Genomic DNA, 18,206 nt, shown 5'->3' with positions numbered 1-18,206 from the left:
TTCTCCTGACAATACTAATTCCAGCAGACAGACAAGTAGATGGAAAAAGGCCTAACTGCAATACAGTTTATGCTAAGTGTTGTATTATCTCACTGAGGCTGTTGATGTGTTTATACACAGCTGTTTATACAACCTGTGCAAATAAATCAGGCTTAACACACACTTCCCTGTACTTTTGCTGAAGCACTGCTCAGAGACACTGTAGTAAACCAAAGCACTCAGCAAAAGAAAAAAGGGAATCACCAACTAAATAAATGCAGGTTAACTATCAAATTTCAGCACCATTATTCTAAAAGTACCATAATTAAATGCAATGAACTCCACTTTAGAGATTGCCCTGGTACCAGGGAAGAAATCTTTTAAACTTTATGCGCAGCAAATTATGCACTGTGCCATTCACATTTCCAAAGGATTTTTACATGGTCAGAATTTAAAACACAAAACATTCTGTGCTGTGCCTTTCAGAGGCACAAAACAGCCTTGAAAAAAGGAACTGCAAGCAACATGGTACTTAACATCACATTCAGCAGGAACTTCTCATCATGGTGCTGGGCAGTACAAATATTAACTCACTCATCTGATAACTAGAACAGATAATGCAGTAGCTGTATCAGCTATAGCAGTCAAAATATATACAGTCCTGAATGAAATTAGAGCTTCCTAGCTCTAATGTCTGACCTGGCATATCAGAAAAAATATTTAAAAGTATACAAAGACACGAGCAAAATTTTACTCCTGTTAAGAGCTTTTGCCTCCAAAATGTACAGGATTATTACAAGAAATATTAGATATTAGCTGACAGTTTAAGTTGCTCCAGCTTTGTATTAAAGGTACAAATCACTTCTAACAGTAACCGAAGTTACCATTCAAGTTTTCTTTACTTCTTTTCATTTCTGTATTGAAAAAACAGAATTTTCTATCCCTCTTAAACCACAGTTCTTGTGTTGTTTTACTGCAGGTTGTTTGAACCACTGAAGCCTCACCCTTGAAGGGATGCACCACCTCTCACAAAACAGGCTATCTTAAAAGAAATCAATTCCTTCACAATTCAAAACAGCCTTTTTGCAAAGTTTGCCAGAGACTATCCCTGACATTGGCATAAAAAATTTAATCCAGAATAACACAAATCATTTGAACACCACAAAACTACTTTTATACTACAGATTGACTGACACCTTGTGGAATTTATCTTCCATTGGTTTTGTCTCAAAAATTATTTTTGACAATAGCCCTGCAGGAAAGCAAACATTAGAACTGTAACTGCACAGCACGATAAGTGTTTCTTGCAACAAAGATGTCTCAAATAAACCAAAATAAGCCACCATCAGCTTGACTGATACATCCTTTTTCTAAATCAAGGATACAGCAAGAAGGAATGGATCTGGTTAAGGACAACTAGGGCTGGCAGCACCAAGGCACAGTTTAGACAACCTTCTTCTCCCACCTAGTGGCAAGAAGCAAAAAGAACAAGGTCTTTGGGAGTGCAAACATAACTTCCACTTTCTGGAGCACCTAGCATTTGCATTTCATACTGCAAGGATGATGGTTTTATTGTCCATTACTTATTTGGGGAAAATCATCGGTTTCCCTCCAGGTTCATCATTAACATCCAAAGTCAAATCTGAAGCAGTCAGTTTGAAGTAGGAATAAACAAGAGATAAATAAAAAAATTTATTTACTGTCCTTTACATACAAAGTATCATTCCTCAGATGAAAACAACCTCTGTGAGAAAAGCAGTACACCCAATTTGAATCTTCGCACACAGTTTTTTCACAAATTTTTCAAAATAAAGTCTAAAAGTTTTGCAAAATGGCATTTTGGTTTTGACTAAAATTTTTTAAGCAGCTTTGAGGCATCAATGTCTAGATAATCCATTGAATTACTGAATATTTCAGACTGATGTCATTCTTTAGAAAACTGTACATGGATAGAAGGTAGAAAAGAAGCCAAACAACTGATTGTACAATACTTACAATTTTCAACAGATGGCACTTTACAGCAAGGAACCTATACTGCCTAATTGAAACAGAGCAAATTGGATGGCTGAGTGCACTGACATGCCAAAGTCTGCCACAGGAAAAAAAAACTAATATCCTCAAATTTGAAAGCACAGGTCTATAAAACTGAAAGCACAAAGACAGAATCTAAAGCTAAACAAAGCATGCTAGTTCAGTTTATCCCAGATATTAACCACACTGAGATGTTCTTCACAAAAGTGAGATATTCCCAACTTCTTCTCAAGCAGAACTTACAGCTAGAGGTAAGCTGAAAGACAGCAAAGAAAATAGGACCATCAAAAGGTGTTTATTACTGCATCCTGGCAAGGATCTAAGTAGTGGGCAAGCTTCACATTTTTTAAGTTTATTTATAGAAGATTAAATCAGCAGCCACAATCAAGCAGCAATTGCTATGCTAGACAAAGAAAAGGAACATAAGATTGGTAAATCTTGTGAGGGTTTACAGATTAGCTGTTGCCACCTAGGAATATTCACTGTTGTTAAAATGACTCATGCCCATACACAGAAATATACACCTGCAGTATCTCCAGCCCTCAGTGGTATGCCAAAAAAAAGTCTTCAGACATCCAAGATGAATTCTTGAAGCAATGTGACAAGTCTTAGAAGAAAAAAAAAAACTGCTTTTGCATGCACACAACTATACCACAAGATTTTACTGAGCATGATTTGTCCCAAAAACTTCAACTGAAATACATAAAGCCTTTTGTAAATCTATCCTCTGCACTCAAACACCATTAGAAACTCCATAGAGAGGTCTGTGAGATAACTCCCCCTTGAACATTAACCAAGGGAAAACTTCAGGCACAAGAACATACAGGAAGGGGCAGTGTTATCCCCCTTGCAGGGCAAGTACTGAGCCTCCAAAATCCATTTTTTCTTCCTCCTGATTGTAAGCAAAAAATCTAGGCACACAAGGATCACCTTCAGCAGTCAGCAAACAAACAAACAAGCAGCACTTAAAATACAACAGAAATGCAGCAAACCAAAAAAATTCAATCCTGGCCTTATCAGACTTCAGAGCTCTCACAAAAGCACAGCTGCCATTTCAGCACATTTCTCTTCCTGCACTGGCAGCAGCACATTCACCTCTTGCACAGCTGAAAAACTCCAAGCCATTCATACATTCAGAATCAACAGATCCACAAGCTTTGCAGTTGATTTTCAGACTGATCCATGATTTTGGTGCCAAGGAAAGCCATGCTAATCTGGTACCTATAACCTCTGCTCAGAATGAGGAAGTTGTTCCCACACAGCTTCAGCCAACTTCAACATTACAAAAATTTACGCCCCAATCCATTCATTTAGTGAGAGATTTCCATATATCTGATTCAGGCTGCTTCCAGTCTTCTCCTGTTAGTGCTTTCAGGTTCAAGTTTTTGAAAAACTCCAAACGATGACTGCAAACAAAAGAGAAATAAACAAAGTCCTAACTTTTGTAGTTATCTGTAAGAGCAAAGACAAACAGAGTAATGAAAACAGCAAGGAACAGTCTCCTCACACAATTTCATCTGCTACCAACATCTGAAAAAGACAAGGGTTTTTTTAAAGGGGTACTACAGAAAGAACTCCCTCTTAAAAGGTATTACAGCCATTCTCCAGTGCAATAAATAAAAATAAAAATTTCCCTTTGTCAAAGAACACTGATGTGCTTTATTAGCAATAGCTCAGATTTTTTTAATATACAACTGCAGAAGCCTAATTTTCTTAAATAAAGGGTAATTTATCAAAAATTTACCCTACCTCACCATCACTTATGTTGTCTGACAAGTTTTTTAAGAGCTATAGTGTGTCCTCTAGAGCTGGTTCATTTATACGAAATACCCAGGAGTAACAGGTTTTATCAGATCATCTCAGCCTCACAGGGAAAGAAAATAAACAAGCTCAAAGCACAACTTAAAAAGCCAAATTTGCTGGTTTAATATTTTTTTGTTGGTGGTTTTTTTGGTGTTTTTTTTTTTTTGTTTAGTCTGCCTTTTCAATTTTTTCCATAGCATGGAATCATCTGTAGAGGTGAAAGCTTTCAGACCAGTAGGGGAGGAGCAGAAGAGATTTACTGGAAATGTATCCAATGAAATTATCACTAAAACAGCACCTCAGGAGGAGCTGAAGTCAAGAAGGAAAAGTAGAACTACCTACCCATGATTTAGATGAGAAAGGTGATAAAAGCAGATACCAATGGTACTGAAAGTGTAACTTTCTATGCCCCTATCATGGAAACCAAGGACTAACTACAGTACTTTATACAAAGTCCAGCAGCAGTGAATCCAGAGCTAAGTACCATAATAAAAATATTAAGGGCATTCAATCCAAAGACCAGATGAGCTTTTTCAAGTATTCCAACAAGAGTGCAACCCTTTTACAGAAGGGGTCATTTTATGCTTACAAATCTGGTTCCTGTCCTTCCTGCACTTGGTGTGGAGGCACAGGATAAAGTGCTTCATATTTTCTCTCTTCTCCCGAGCCATGAATTGCAAATGCATTGAACTTGTCAGTGCATGGTGGAAAATAACTCCAAGGGAGAAGAGCTTTACCCTCCCATTTAGTTTTCATTCTGGTCACCTCAAACTCCAAAGGAAGTTCTTCCTGTTAAAGGAGGGAAAAAAATTAAATAAGAGGTACTGGCTATCTTTTGATGAGGAAGTAGTTAAATAAAAATCATTTTGAGTATACTTGAGCACTTACTTTCCATGCTTTTCTTCTGCCAGAAAGCAGCAGCAGTAAGTACTGCCCGTGGCTGTCAAAGAATCAGAGCACAGTTTTCCTAAAATTATGTCAAGTTATATGTCAAGGGCATTATACCACCCCAAATATGTACATTCCCCATACTGACACAATTTCTGTGTCTAGTCCCCCTCATACATGTGTCTCACAAGCATTAGAACTGCAAGTGTAAATTAACTTTTGGGATTTTTTATTTTATTTTTAAGTGCTATACTTACGGACAAAGCTCAACTTCCAAATACTGCTCAGTTCTGTCACTCAGAAAGAAGGCTTCTACAACTGAAAAAAAACCCAAACCAAACAAAAAAAATTTAAAAAAAACGAACAAACAAGCTGTCAGTATTTTATATAAACTAAACTGTAATATCCTGAGATCTTCATATCCCATTAATACAACTGAACTTTTATGGGTTTGGACCTGTGCCATGGCAGAGCCTGAATCGCTACTGTAACATAGACAGTAACTGACACATACACAGTAACTACAACCCAAATACTCAAAATGCTGTGCCACAATTCCAGCTTCAGGAGCTCCTATTTTTAATTGCTGTGATCACAAAGAGCTTTGTAAAGTACTGTACTGGCTTTATTAGCTTTACCAATCCCAGTTTTGAAAACCCTTAGCTTGATGCAGCAGGAAAATAAGGGAAAGTAGTTCACACATTCTGAGCAGGGCACACACCCTGTAACTAAAACTGTTAAATCTCAGAAATCATAAGAAAGCACTTAGCTCTTGAATGGTTTTTCCCTGTAGAGGGATATTTTGGATAGAGGATTACTGTTCCAGGTGTACTTGAAAGCTGCACACATTCAAGCTTTACTTGAATGCTGAATCACATTTCAGGAACACAAAATAGAACTACAATGGTGTTTCTCGTGTAAAATTACAACAGTGCTTCTCACAGCAACGACATTATTAGAAAACTTCAGTTTGAATTATGATATGACTGGCACCTTTATTTATTTTTACTTAAGCATATTTATTATAATAACACCAAAGAGGTGTTAATACCATTTTAGTAGAGTTTAAATCAGAATAGCTCAAAAATCAGGATGTAAGGGACTGCTAGAAATATTCAAGGCTTGCTTTACTCAAAGCAGTGGGTAAAAGTGACTGTATGGACAGGAAAGGAGAAAACACCCAGCACTACTATGAGAGTTTGCCCCATTTCATTTAGGTACAATTTGAACTGCATTTCATGAGGTGTAATTTCTAGGTTTCACACCTTCCCGTTCCTCAAAGGAACTTTGGAAAAATGATTAAAACACTTCACTTCTTAAAGCAAAAGCAGAAACAGTCTTTAGGATTTCACTTCTCCTGCCACAAGGGCATTTAAATATATATATAAGCCACAAAATTATTTTGATACTCAAATATATCAAGCCTCTGATAGTTCACAAGTTGCATCAGTAACCCAAAACCTAAGTTTGAGTGCAGATAGTATTGACAGGATCAGGAAGTCAACTTCAAAATTATTGAAATCAACACAGATTACTGAACTCTGATTTTGGGGTTGTTTTGGAAAAAAAAAAAAACTATCACAGATTAAGAAGTCTCTTAAAAAAAAGACCAGGCATATGAAACACAGAGAAAGACCAGTGTCTACAGAAATCAGATATACTTGCAGAAGAGTTACACTTACCCTCATAGTCCCAGAGTCCACCAAAAGGTTTCCCTGGCTCCCCGGGAGGTGCTGGAGGGTCATTAAAGAAAGGAGCACGAACTTCCATCAGCAATCCTGCATTATCCGGCCTCAGCCCAATTGAAACCGGCTCGTGGCTCACAGGCAAACCATCCCAGGTGTGTTCAATGCGAAACTCCATCTTCGGGTACTACAGAACTGAAAAAGGAAAATTCCGTCAAGATCTCAGATTCCATCTCCGTATGAATTGCCCTTTGACTACCCAGGAAAAAAAAAACCAAACACACACTTTGGTACAAAGTCAATTACCAAGTCATGTTTATAGACATCAGAACCGAAACAAACTAGCTTTGTAAAAAACCTAAATGAACAGTTACATAAATGCTGTTTCTTATGGTTTTTATACCCGCAGGGTTGCAAATGACTCTCAAGTCTTATTAAGCTTAAGGCTTTTCACACATACATCTAAGTAAATACCTTCCAAAACCACCAGAAATATTTATCAAGAGGACAGATAAACAAAACGGTGTCCACTACATGAATTTAGAGGATTTGGTAACATCAGAAAAACAGACTGAAAGGAAAACTTTTAATGCTTGAGACACCAGGAAATGAAGCAACTAGCTAGAGCTTTCATTTGCAGTCACTGCCAACCAGCCTTCCTTAAACACCTCCAGGGACGGCGTGCAGCTCGTTCCAAAGTCGAATCACCGTTTTTATAAAGAATTGACTCCTAAAACCCAACCTGTCCCTCCCCAGATGCACCCTCGGGCTGTGTCCTCTCCTCCTGCCGCCGGTTCCCCGGGAGAAGCGGCCGGTCCCGCCTGCCCACAGGCTCTGACGGGCAGAGCTGCAGGCAGCGCTCTGCTGCTCCGGCCACAGCCCGATTGTTTTCCCGAAGGGAAATTAAGCACCGAAGGGAACTTGAACCGCCGAAGGGAATTTAAAAACCCATCTTTAACCCACAGCAAGCACAGAACCCCCCCCCCCACAAGCACAGCTTAACGAGGCGTTCCTCCCACCCGGCCCCAGGGCCTCGCCATGGCCGCTCCCCACGTGACGGGGGGCGGCGCTGCCGGCCGGGCCGGGCCGGAGAGAGAGGCCGGGCCCGTCCCAGCCTTCGGCGGTTGTGAGGCTGCTCCGCCGGGCGCTGGAGCGGCTGTGGCTCCGCTGCTACCGGGGCTGCCTCCTTACCGAGCGGGCTCTGGGAGGAGCGGAGGAGCGGCTCTCCCCGCTGCCCCCACGCCGGGGCACCGGCGGCTGAGGGGAGCGCGTCCCGCCCTGGGGCACCGGCGGCTGAGGGGAGCGCGTCCCGCCCCGGCGAGCTCCAGCCGCCTTCTCTTCTCCGGTACAGCTCCTGCCGCCTTCTCTTCTCCGGTGCTGCCCTGGGTTTTCTTTCCCTCCTCCGGTACAGCTCCTGCCGCCTTCTCTTCTCCGGTGCTGCTCTGGGTTTTCTTTCCCTCCTCCGGTACAGCTCCTGCCGCCTTCTCTTCTCCGGTGCTGCTCTGGGTTTTCTTTCCCTCCTCCGGTCCAGCTCCTGCCGCCTTCCCTCCTCCGGTGCTGCTCTGGGTTTTCTTTCCCTCCTCCGGTACAGCTCCTGCCGCCTTCCCTCCCCTCCAGCCGGACAAGCGGCTTTTCCCGCCGGAACTTCGTGGAGTTTGCCTGGGGAAAGCTGGGAGCAAGGCAGAGGCACGGCCGGGTGAGTGTGGGCAATGAGGCTTTAAATTCGCTACCAGTCTGAAGGTTTGTGTTCCGTAGGTTTCCCAGTGAAGGAAGGGCTTTTAGTTAGCTAAACAGCAGCAATGAAAAGCTGCTAATGAGGGTGATGGCCAAAGCACGTGCGGTTTTGTATGAACGGCTCTTTGTGAAAAACGCCAATCACTTGGTTTTTAAAAAAATTAAAAGTTTAAGAGTAATAAAATGGTTATAAAAATAGTAATAATAACTTGGACAATTTGAATTAGAACAACATGCCACAATAGAACCAAAGAGTTACGGGCGTCCAGGTACCTCTTTCTGGGCAAAATAAACCCAAAAAAAGGCACACATAAACAAAGGATTAACCCTTAAAAACAATAACCTGTTGCATACTCATACACTTCATACACGATGGATAAATTCTATTCAAATACAGGATTCTGTCTGGTCAGTGTCAACTTCTGCCTCCAAATCCTAACAGCGCCTTCGAGGCAGGAAGAAGTTCGTTTCTTCTGATAAGAGGGCAATAAATTCTTTTTTTCTGAAAGATTTAGGTGTCCTGTGGCTGCAATCTCGCTGCGAGTGCTTTCTTTAAAAAAAGTATCCTACATAGCATAGTTTCTATTTTAACAATTTTTATAACCTAAAACTATATTTAACACAGTACTTAAGAGAATTAATACAGCATAGCTTCCTAACACAACACATATAACATTCATTTTAATATTTGCTAAAAGCCAATCATAAAATACAGATTTTTCCCAGTAATGAAACCACAGTCTGAAAAATGCATGTTTTATCTATATACTATCTTTATAACCGCTTTATTACTATTAAGCTTTTAAAATTTTAATTTAAAAATTTTAAAAATTAAAAATTTTAAATACAAATGATTGGCGTTTCCTACACTTTAGAAAGCTCTCTTGTCAGTTCATGAAATTTGCTTTACAGACTAAAATCGGTATTTTTAATTATGTGTTCCTTGATGGACTTAATATGACCTAATGAGAGCACATCTGAGTTACCCACAAAATAACTGGCCAAACAGATTTGCTTTTGCTGAGTTTATATTCCTGGCAGTTGGAGATGGGGTAGGTGCTTTGTCCCAAGCAATGTCCCTGTCCCCAATAAGTGCTGCAGGAAAACTTGGCAGCTCCATCACTGAGACCTCAGAATTTCACTGGGTACCAAGTTCTATGTGCTGGCAAAGGTGAAAAAACCAACTTTTGATTACAAGGATAGCAGAAAAGCTTCTGTCTGAGATAACACAGCCATTCTGGTTCAAAAAAATCTGTATTTTTCTTGGGCTTTACAAGGGTATTTATTATCCTGTGACATGACAAAATTATATTTTTTCAAATATTAGAAAGTTGCTGTTGTTATTATATTGCAAAAGTTCTACATCGCTAGAGTTTCATACCGCCTTGCTGCTTCTTGTAGGCAGCTCCTCCAGCACTGAGTCTTCCTTGTCCTAGCAGCAGCCAACTGACTCCAGTTCCCACCAACTCACTCTTTTATAACACTCTTCTTCTTATTGGCTACAGCTGTGGCCTGTTAACATCAGGCCTGCTCCTAATAGGTAATAATTGGCAACTCTTTAGGGGGTAAGATTACATTCTATACTTCCTTTATTTACTTATATTCTATCCCCCTACATGTTGCCTTTTCATATGTATTTCTTTTGGCTGTAGCTTATTTTGTAAGTGTTTAGAATCTAAGTAGAACTTGGACTAAATTCACTGTGAAATCACAGAATGGTGAGGTTGGAAGAGACCTCTAAGATCACTGAGTCCAACCTATGCCCTAACACCTCAACCAGACTATAGCACCCAGTGCCATGCCCAAGCTATTTTTAAACACACCCAGAGATGGTGATTCTACCACCTCCCTGGGAAGAGCATTCCAGCACTTTAGTCTTCTTTCAGGGAGAATTTTTTTCCCTTTCCTAGCAAAGAATTTAATCTTTTTTTTTTTTTTAAGAAATATTTGTACATTTTCACAGGACAAGATGTGAAGTTGGCTTCAATGCCAGCTGAGCCCCAAGTTGTTTTAGGCCTACTCTGAGCCTGATGCATGGATTAATGTTTCTCTTGCTTCACAAATGTAAAATCAAAGTTGTAAAACACTGGATGTGTGTAATGCATCTGAAATGAGATTCTCTAAGCAGTATTATACTTAATGTTGCAGAGTGTTTGTTGTGTTAAATATATAGCTGTAAAGAAGACTGAGTTTTACCTGAATTCTTTTTGAAATATAGCCAGACCTACAAATAATAATCCTCCATTCCATTCCATACTTTTGTGGTACATGCTGAACTTTTTTTGGAATGTATTTAATGCTTTACCGTTGGAAGTGAGCTTCTATAAGTGATGTTTAAAATCTGTCCCTTTTTGCACCTGTGGCATCTCAGGTTTACATCCTTTGGCTAGTAAGGGCAGCAACTTTCCCCTTCCTATTTCCTGGCATTCCTTTGCTGTTACCTCCTTTGTGTCCCCCCTGTCTTTTTCCTATATCCTCCTTTAGAAGTTTAGAACTAGTAAAAGAACCTTGGGATGGGTATCAAGAAAAATAGGCAAGAAGTTGTTTAAATCAAAATACAGCCATTCCCAACTTCTTTTTTCTTCTTGGTTATCCATTCCAGTTACAAAAGTATTACTCAGAGTTTTACAAAACAGAGGAAAAATAATTCTTAAAGAAAACTGAATATAACAGGAATGGAATTCATTACTATTATTATTATTATTATTATTATTATTATTATTATTATTATTATTATTATTACAGTTCCTGTTGGTTTTTTTCAAGTACTTTTTTTTAAAACAGTTGTGCTAAATGGAAGAATTTTAGAAACTTTATTTTTTGCCCTTGAAGCATTATATTGTTAAACATATTTCTGACTGCCAGTCCCATTTTTTTAGATTGAGGCCTGTGTTATAGCCATGATTCTCAGATGTGGTGTTTTTCAGATCAGAGGCTAAAAATGGCACTTGGACACTCTGAAACCAATGAGGTTCTAAGAATTACTGCTGAGCAGGTATGTGAACTCAGGCATGGAAATAGTAAGAATTGTTTTGATTATGTTTTGTGATAAACAGCTTTCCAAACATGGAGCACAGCTCACTTCAGTGTTGTCTGGCCCTGTTTTGGGTCCTTCATACAACAGAGCAACAGCAGAAAAACTGCCCTAACAGTGGATTGTGGTATTTTTGGTTCATTTCTGAAAGTTTTATCCCTGAAAGAGCACTTGATTTGTAATTCAGTACAAATTTCACTTTTCTAAGAGATTGGCCTCATGTTGAGGTAGCTTTTGGTGCTGGGTACCATAAGCCTGTCTGAAAGCTTGTGCAGAAGCTCGGGCCTCAGTGCTTTCCTGATGCTGAGATACATGGAAATGAACCAAGCACTTACACAAACTCATGATGGTTCTTTTAAGATTGAGTTGATTTTCTCCCAGATATAATTATGCTTTAGATCAGAACATGTTCAGGAAAAAAAAAATCATTATTTTTTCATATGGGGCCAGCACTCGAGGGTTTTTGAACATAAATCTGAAAGTGATTCTGTGGCATGTTGTGTACAGATTACAGTACAGGCAGTTTTGGGTTTCATATAAAAGTTTAAAACCACATACATTTATGTGCAATTATGAATGATTATTATTCCTTTACAGGAGCGTGCCCTTGGTGGTGATGGCACATCAGGATCCAGGATGATGGACCAAAGGTAACTGATTCCAAGTGATACATGGGAATACTGCAGTGTGTTTGAAGGAAATTGTCATGTGCTCACAGGAGTGTAAATATCCAGATGAACTAGGTCTTGTATACACGTGTCTGTAATGGTGTTATTGTAAAAGTTGGTTTTGGGTGGTATTGTGTTTATTCAGTAAATTAAATGACTGACTTTGCTGCCACAAGCTGTAAAATCAAGGATGAGAGATGAATGAAGGAATTTCTAGTCCAAGTTTTGAGAGAATAAACAAAAGTTCTGGTAAGACTGCACTGATCTGCAACAGGTAACTGCTGTCTGTTGAGATTGGGGGATGTTTTTAAAATGGTTTTTTGGCACTCTTCAACTAACAGTTGTCTATCAGTAAATGGTTTCATGATCATTGTAATTTCCTCTTACAACAATAATCTAGCTTTTCTTGTTGCTTTTAATGTGGACTTTTCAGAGAATTCCTAGCAGTTATGAAAATATTAGGAGGGAGAATGTTATAGAAGTAGAACTACAGTGTTCTGCATTGTAGTCTAGTCTTTTAATATGTGGGATTCTGTGTGACTCAATGAAATATTAATATTGTATTAATGGTAATGTATTATGTCCCATTATATGTTCTATTTCTGCTATCTAGAACCCTTGCTGTTAATAATCATTATTTAAAAGTAGTGATTAAATTTGTTCATTTGATTCTGAGCAATGTCAAGCTTGGAACTCAAGAAGAGTGACTGCTCTGTTCTGGCCTCTAGATTCAAAATTCTTTCAAACTAGTTAATTATCAGAGCAGCTCAGCATTTCCAAAACTTATTCTGATCATATTTTTCAACTTCTTAGCTTGTCAGCTCTAATCACAGAGTATGGAAAACAGGTGGAGGAAATGAGAGAGCAGCTGCAGCTTTATCAGGTATGAGCATTCCCTGCATTTCGGACTGGAAATTTCCCCTTTTAGTGGGGTGGATATGTGGGCATTGGTTTTCGTCATGCTTCACAAAGCTGCTGGACTGCAGGCTGCCTCCAGGGGATGAATGGAGAGCTTCTGTGAAAAGGTTGGGAGATTGTCCAAGTTGTATCAGTGTAATCCTGGGACTTGAGGTGGGAGGCATCCATCTTCCTTTCACATGACTGAAAATATAAGTGATATTAAAATTTATGGTACACAGAAAGCAATTTTTGCTTGTGATCTTCATGCAGAAGTTATACACTGCTTTTGGTTTAAATGCACTTAATTGGTTTGATCTGTCCATCGTAATGATTTTGCAAATAGTCTTGCAGCTTGATCAGTTTCAGGAGGCAACAGAAGCACTATGGCTTCCTTGCACTAGTAAACAAAACAGCCAGTTTGGTCCATATAACTGGAGTTTCTCCTCAGTGGATTGCTAAACTGTTTCTGCTTGCAGCATAAAAGATGAGTTATCCACTCTGAATTGCTAAACTTTTTATACTTGCAGCATAAAAGATGAGTTATCCACTCTATCCCTAAAAACTTGAGTTAATTAAAAATCAATCTCTAAGAGCCGTAAGAATTTCAAAAGGTTAAGTTTAATGTCTGTAATAACTTCCAAATGCTGAGGTGTAACAGGACTTAGCAGCCATGAAATTCAAGTGGCATCCTGTGACTTGCCTTAAAAAAGCAATTGACTTTCATTTACTGTATTGTGCTGGATTAAAGTGTCCATCTTTTACAGTGTCAGTCAGAAATACAGAATGGACAGTGTTACCAGAGTTGGTGTTACTTAAATGAGTGCTAACTCTTGAGTGTCTTTGTGTCAGGCACAAATGGGTGGGATGAAGAAAAAACTGGAAGAAGTCACCAAGGAAAATGAAAGGTAAATAATTGCACTGCTATGTTGCTGCTACTGTTTCTCATGATTTCTGAACATTAAAAAGCTTTTTTTTCCTAGGACCTTGAAATCTTTGAAATCTACTTAGTAAACTCAGGATCCTAATGTTAGAATCTTGAAGTGCTTAATATAGATTACAGCACCAGGTAGAGGAGATTTTACCATGTCACTAAAAGCACTAGTTGTGACACTATCTCAAACTGTCCATTTTGTTTATAGAACATAATTGAATATATTTAAATTTGACTTGGAAGGAAGGAGTATGTACAGGTGGAAGGCACAGTATATTTCAGTTGTTAAAAACATCCCTTTTAAATAAATACCTTGCTGAACTTAGTTCTTTGAATTTCAGGCTGCATGCAGAGTTGAAAGAGCCTCTTGAGAAGCAACTGGAGGCTCTTCCTTATGTGCATCTGGAAACTGATATTCCTGCAGATGAAGGCACAGTGAGAACCCTTCAAGAGGAACTACGTGTGGCAAAGCAAGTGTGTGAGATGAAACATTTATATTGTTTTATTTCTCTTGTTGTGCCTTGGCAGATTAGGGGAGGCTGTTTTATTTTTTGATTCAGAAATCATTTGATCAGAGTTCCTTGAGGCTGTTTTGAGCCCCTCTTGAACTCAAAGACTGAAGAAACTTCTTTCCTGGATTCATAAAATAATTTTTAATATCAATTTGTGTCAGTAATTTTACCTAGTTGACTTCATCTGTATGTCAAATTCATGATCAGCAACTCCATTAAATATTTTGTTCAATTCAAGCTTTTTGTAGCAACTTGTCATTTTATTCAAAACTATTGTAATGTGATATGAGGAGGGAAGTGTGGGATGTAGAAAATAGCATCTAAGTGTAAAAATACAAGTGAATTTTGTTCAGTTTATTGCAATATATCAATTGAATTTTGGTATTTGAATAGTGTCTATACTGCAGGCCTACCTTAAAGACCTGTGAAAGTTTTAACTCTTTAAACAAAAAGGCAACTAGAAGTGGAAATTGAACTTCCAAGCGTCAAGTATTTTTCTGCACTTGAATTTAAATTTTAAAATATGTGCAGAGAACAGTAGAGCTAATGGCATTTCTTCAAAACAGAAGTGAAGACCTGTCCTTTTAGCCAATGCCAGCTGAGGACAAACGTGCTGTGATAGAATATTGTTCTGTAACTCAGGAGAAGGACCGGGCAGTTGAGCGCTGGCAGACGCTGTCCCAGGAGCACGACCGCCTTCAGCAGCAGTACCAGGAGCGCCTCACCAGAACACACGTTCTCATAGCTGAGAGGAAAAAGCAGAGTGTAATTCGCATTTATTTTTGTTCTTCTTTTCTTTTTCATATACATATACATGTACACAAAATGGGCACGTGCATATAAATAATCCTAGGTTTGAATTGCACGGTCGGAAATCTTCGGGAAGGTAAAACATCTGAAAAAGTTGCTGAAGATTTCTGAATTCTGAGGCGAAAGTCTTTCTGTATCTGTTCTCCTTTGGATAGCTGGAAAAGAAGTCACTATTTCCTGCTGTTATTCAGTAAGGAAGTAAACAGTGAAAAATCAAGGTCACTAGCCTTTGTCTAATGCTAGCTTGTGTTTAGCAGCCTGTTGCTCTTCTGCTGAGTCTGGGGAAGGCCTTTCAGGAAATTCTTAGAGAAGCTGTTCTGCTCTGATGAGCTGTGTAAAGATGCTCAGTGTGTGAAGAGCTAATAGAAACTTGATGCATTTTATGTACTTTGCTACATGTATTTCTAGGAGAGAACTGACAAATTCTTTTAATATTTCCTCTCTATTTTCAAACACACTTGACTTTTGGTCACAGCTACAGCTCACCTCAGAAATATTTATTTACTGATTTTCAGGTTTTTGTAGTATTAAGTTCACCTTGGCGATGTGATCTTTTCTGAGAAACAGTCTGTGCAGCTGTTGTACTCTGTCAAATTTCATAATTATTTCAAGGAATAGTTAAGAGGACTCTGATCTTTGTGTAGTTCCAACTTTCTGCTCCTGTTTCTTCTGTTAGATTACTTTTTGTGTTGCATTGTCAGTTACTAATAACATACTCACACAGTAGAGTATAGAGTATAGAGAGCCATTAGTAGCTGTTGTAGGGCTTCCAGATTCCATTTCTTATTAGTAGCTAAATTTTTGGAGCATTGTAATTCTACCTTGACAAGAATGAGGCTAAACAGCCTTTTACTCTTAAATGTCTCCCAGAGAAAACAGCTCTCCAGTTAAATAAAATTTTATTTTAGGTTTAGCTTTCAATGAAGGAGCAGCAAACAGCTGTCAGAGTTAAATAGAAATAGCTAGGATCAAGTAGAATTGGAGTTGACAGAAGGCAAGGAACAGGTTCCTAGCATAGCCTTGGCCTTGAGACTGTTAGATAGGACATTCAGAAAACACTTCAGTCCTCCCTCTGCTCTGAAGGCACCTGGCATGCTGCAGATGGTTTTTCTGAGTTAGGCCAGTTCTCCTAGAATGATGGAGTTCACATTCAGAGACTCAAAAGCTGAACTGAGTTGTGTTTTTTAGAGAGACAAGACATCCTGTATGGCAAAGAACAAATTAAAATGTCCATAAACAGGCATTTTTTAATCAGTGGATGCATGTCTGTTACTTTGCTTAGCAAAAATGCTTGTAGTAGCACCACAGTCTGTGTGACTCTTTAAAAACACTGTTCATGTGTCCTTTCATGTTTTCATAGTAAGTGCATGTGAGGTTTGGAAAGAGGCAGTTTGTGACCCAGGAAAAATTAGATAAATTGTTCAGTAGTAAATCTGATTTATGGGGTATGAAGTCAACAGCTAAAAACAATCCAGCTGAAATCTGTGAAGACACACTGCTACATGTATAAGGTTTTTTTAAATGTTTTCAGTTGACAATGAAGCTTTCTAATTATTCACTCTTTCTGACTGTAATAATTATAAGAAACTCTGAATTCTCTTTTTAGGATCAGCTGAGTAGCATTCAGCAGCTGACTCGCCAACTGCACGTGGTGAGTAAAACCTTCTGAATAGTGAATTAGTAATTTCTTTATTTTCCTAATAGACCCTCAAAGTGCAAAACCAAAGCAAAAAGGCCTTCACACATACCTGATGCCACTCAAATTTGCAGTCTTCACTCAGAATTACAGTATGTGGCTAGTGTACTTCACACATGTCTTCACCAAGGAAACTTTTCTTTCAATTATGCCCTCTTGGATATGCTAGCTCTGGCACATTTTTATCCATTCCTGTTTTGGTGCTGCTGTCTTCAGTGTCTTTGTCACCTTTATGCACATTTTGCTGAGCTCTAATAACCTTCCAGTGCTTTATCCACATCCTTAGACTGTGAGACTTCTTAGTTAATAAGCTTTAGCCTAGGCCTTGCAAAATTGACAAGCAGTTTTCATAGAATCCCTCAAGTAGCTTTTTGTTGAAAAATTGAGGTGAAAGAGGGGGTGAGGTTTTTGACTGGGCAGCTTCTTTTTGATTCCTGTATGAGTTTTTTTTGAGTGTTTGTTTTGAATACTGGCAAAAAGACTCCTAGTCTACTCTTGTTTTTATCAGTGAAATATTTTTTCTTCACATCAGGGAAAAGAGTTAAGACAATATTTAAGATAAAGGTAATCCATTTGTTTGCATTATCCAAAAAAACATTTGGCACCATCTGTTACCAAAGGCATAAAGATGTCATGGGATAAAGCATGAAGCCCTTTTTTTGAACTAACAAACTGAAAAATAGGAAGTGAGGAGACATGTTAATTAGTCACACTTTTTATTGTGGTAAAACAGCTGTGTTTCCTGGTTGTGCTCAGGTTGGAATTGCTCAGCATATTTATTTATGCTCTGGAAATGAGATTCAGTATTGAGGCAAGAGTGTTCACTGCTGATGCTAAAATACTTAGGGTAGTAAGAACTGAAGTAAACTGCAGAAATTTGCAGAAAGATCTCATTGATTATCTGAATTCATTTCATCTGATATCATGTTGTTATTAATGAGACCAAAATAATAGATCTGGGCAAGATGGGGTTTTTACTTTAAGTATGCTGTGGTGGTCTTGAAATGAACTGTTAGCACTCAGAATAGATATTTTAGAAGTAGGAAGTGCCTGAAAACAATTCTTAGCAACAGTCAAAAAAGCAAGAAGAGCATTAGCAATTAATAGGAGAGAGGGGAGAAAAGAAGAATATTGTGCATTTTGAATGCTGCCTGCCATTGTGGTCATCTCTACTATCTCAGTGGAAGGCATGTGTAACATTTTCAGAACCATAGTGAACTTATTACAAATCTCTCTTTATTTCACAGACCAATCAGCAGTTTCTGAAAACTGTGACAGAACAAGATGTGGAGCTAGAGCAGCTACGAAAACAACTGAGGTATAAAGCAGGCAGATGAAAAAAAGAATTACCATCTTTTCTGTAGGTTTTCCTGACCTGCTGCTGTGTCATGGCCTTGTTTGTACTACAAGCTAATTGCATCCTCACAGTTAAAATGGTTTCAGTAGCTGTTTCTGAAGTTTGCTAGACATCATTAGTGTTACATATGGTAACATATTTCCAGTTAGTGTTCCAAAAGGTCCAGCTTTTCCCTGAA

General features: G+C 38.7%; 2 protein-coding genes across 8 annotated transcripts in view; one reads left to right on the top strand and one right to left on the bottom strand.

Moving 5' to 3' along the window:
• Positions 1 to 1,658: 1,658 nt before the first annotated feature.
• On the bottom strand, positions 1,659 to 7,722 carry C4H4orf33 (chromosome 4 C4orf33 homolog). 4 transcript variants are annotated; one of them, XM_077176768.1, is made up of 7 exons: positions 7,635 to 7,722; positions 7,578 to 7,600; positions 6,384 to 6,581; positions 4,959 to 5,019; positions 4,702 to 4,753; positions 4,403 to 4,602; positions 1,659 to 3,416 (listed from the first exon to the last, which is right to left on the bottom strand). In XM_077176768.1, exons 3-7 carry the CDS (start codon positions 6,562 to 6,564, stop codon positions 3,317 to 3,319), a joined length of 594 nt encoding a protein of 197 aa, XP_077032883.1. In that variant the 5' UTR covers positions 6,565 to 6,581; positions 7,578 to 7,600; positions 7,635 to 7,722; the 3' UTR covers positions 1,659 to 3,316. The 4 variants fall into 4 exon arrangements, with proteins under 4 accessions (XP_077032883.1, XP_077032884.1, XP_054488708.2 ...); XM_077176769.1 differs by lacking the exons at positions 7,578 to 7,600; positions 7,635 to 7,722 and adding an exon at positions 7,406 to 7,445; XM_054632733.2 differs by lacking the exons at positions 7,578 to 7,600; positions 7,635 to 7,722 and adding an exon at positions 7,129 to 7,399.
• The window catches only part of SCLT1 (sodium channel and clathrin linker 1), a 31,472-nt gene continuing 20,690 nt past the window's right edge, over positions 7,425 to 18,206 (top strand). For 2 of the 4 annotated variants that reach the window (XM_054632732.2, XM_077176760.1), the window contains exons 1-9: positions 7,425 to 8,082; positions 11,048 to 11,115; positions 11,752 to 11,804; positions 12,636 to 12,705; positions 13,572 to 13,627; positions 13,995 to 14,127; positions 14,808 to 14,930; positions 16,582 to 16,626; positions 17,919 to 17,989. In XM_054632732.2, the coding sequence (XP_054488707.2) occupies positions 7,425 to 8,082; positions 11,048 to 11,115; positions 11,752 to 11,804; positions 12,636 to 12,705; positions 13,572 to 13,627; positions 13,995 to 14,127; positions 14,808 to 14,930; positions 16,582 to 16,626; positions 17,919 to 17,989 (1,277 nt within the window). The remainder of the gene's footprint in view (positions 8,083 to 11,047; positions 11,116 to 11,751; positions 11,805 to 12,635; positions 12,706 to 13,571; positions 13,628 to 13,994; positions 14,128 to 14,807; positions 14,931 to 16,581; positions 16,627 to 17,918; positions 17,990 to 18,206) is intronic. The other 2 variants (XM_077176762.1, XM_077176761.1) reach the window with 1 other exon arrangement.

This window comes from Agelaius phoeniceus, chromosome 4, assembly GCF_051311805.1.
Source record: "Agelaius phoeniceus isolate bAgePho1 chromosome 4, bAgePho1.hap1, whole genome shotgun sequence".
Taxonomy (NCBI): Eukaryota; Metazoa; Chordata; class Aves; order Passeriformes; family Icteridae; genus Agelaius; species Agelaius phoeniceus.
Note: the sequence above shows the minus strand (reverse complement) of the source record. Positions and strands in the feature narration are given on the sequence as shown.

Bases quoted from the DNA above. Each gene is read 5' to 3' on its own strand.
- C4H4orf33 (XM_077176768.1), bottom strand. From the start codon at position 6,564: ATGGAGTTTCGCATTGAACACACCTGGGATGGTTTGCCTGTGAGCCAC. The intron at 5,020-6,383 runs GTAAGTGTAACT...GTTTTTTTTCAG, and splicing joins TGGACTCTGGGACTATGAGG to TTGTAGAAGCCTTCTTTCTG. The intron at 3,417-4,402 runs GTAAGCATAAAA...TTTTGTTTGCAG, and splicing joins GAAGGACAGGAACCAGATTT to TCATCGTTTGGAGTTTTTCA.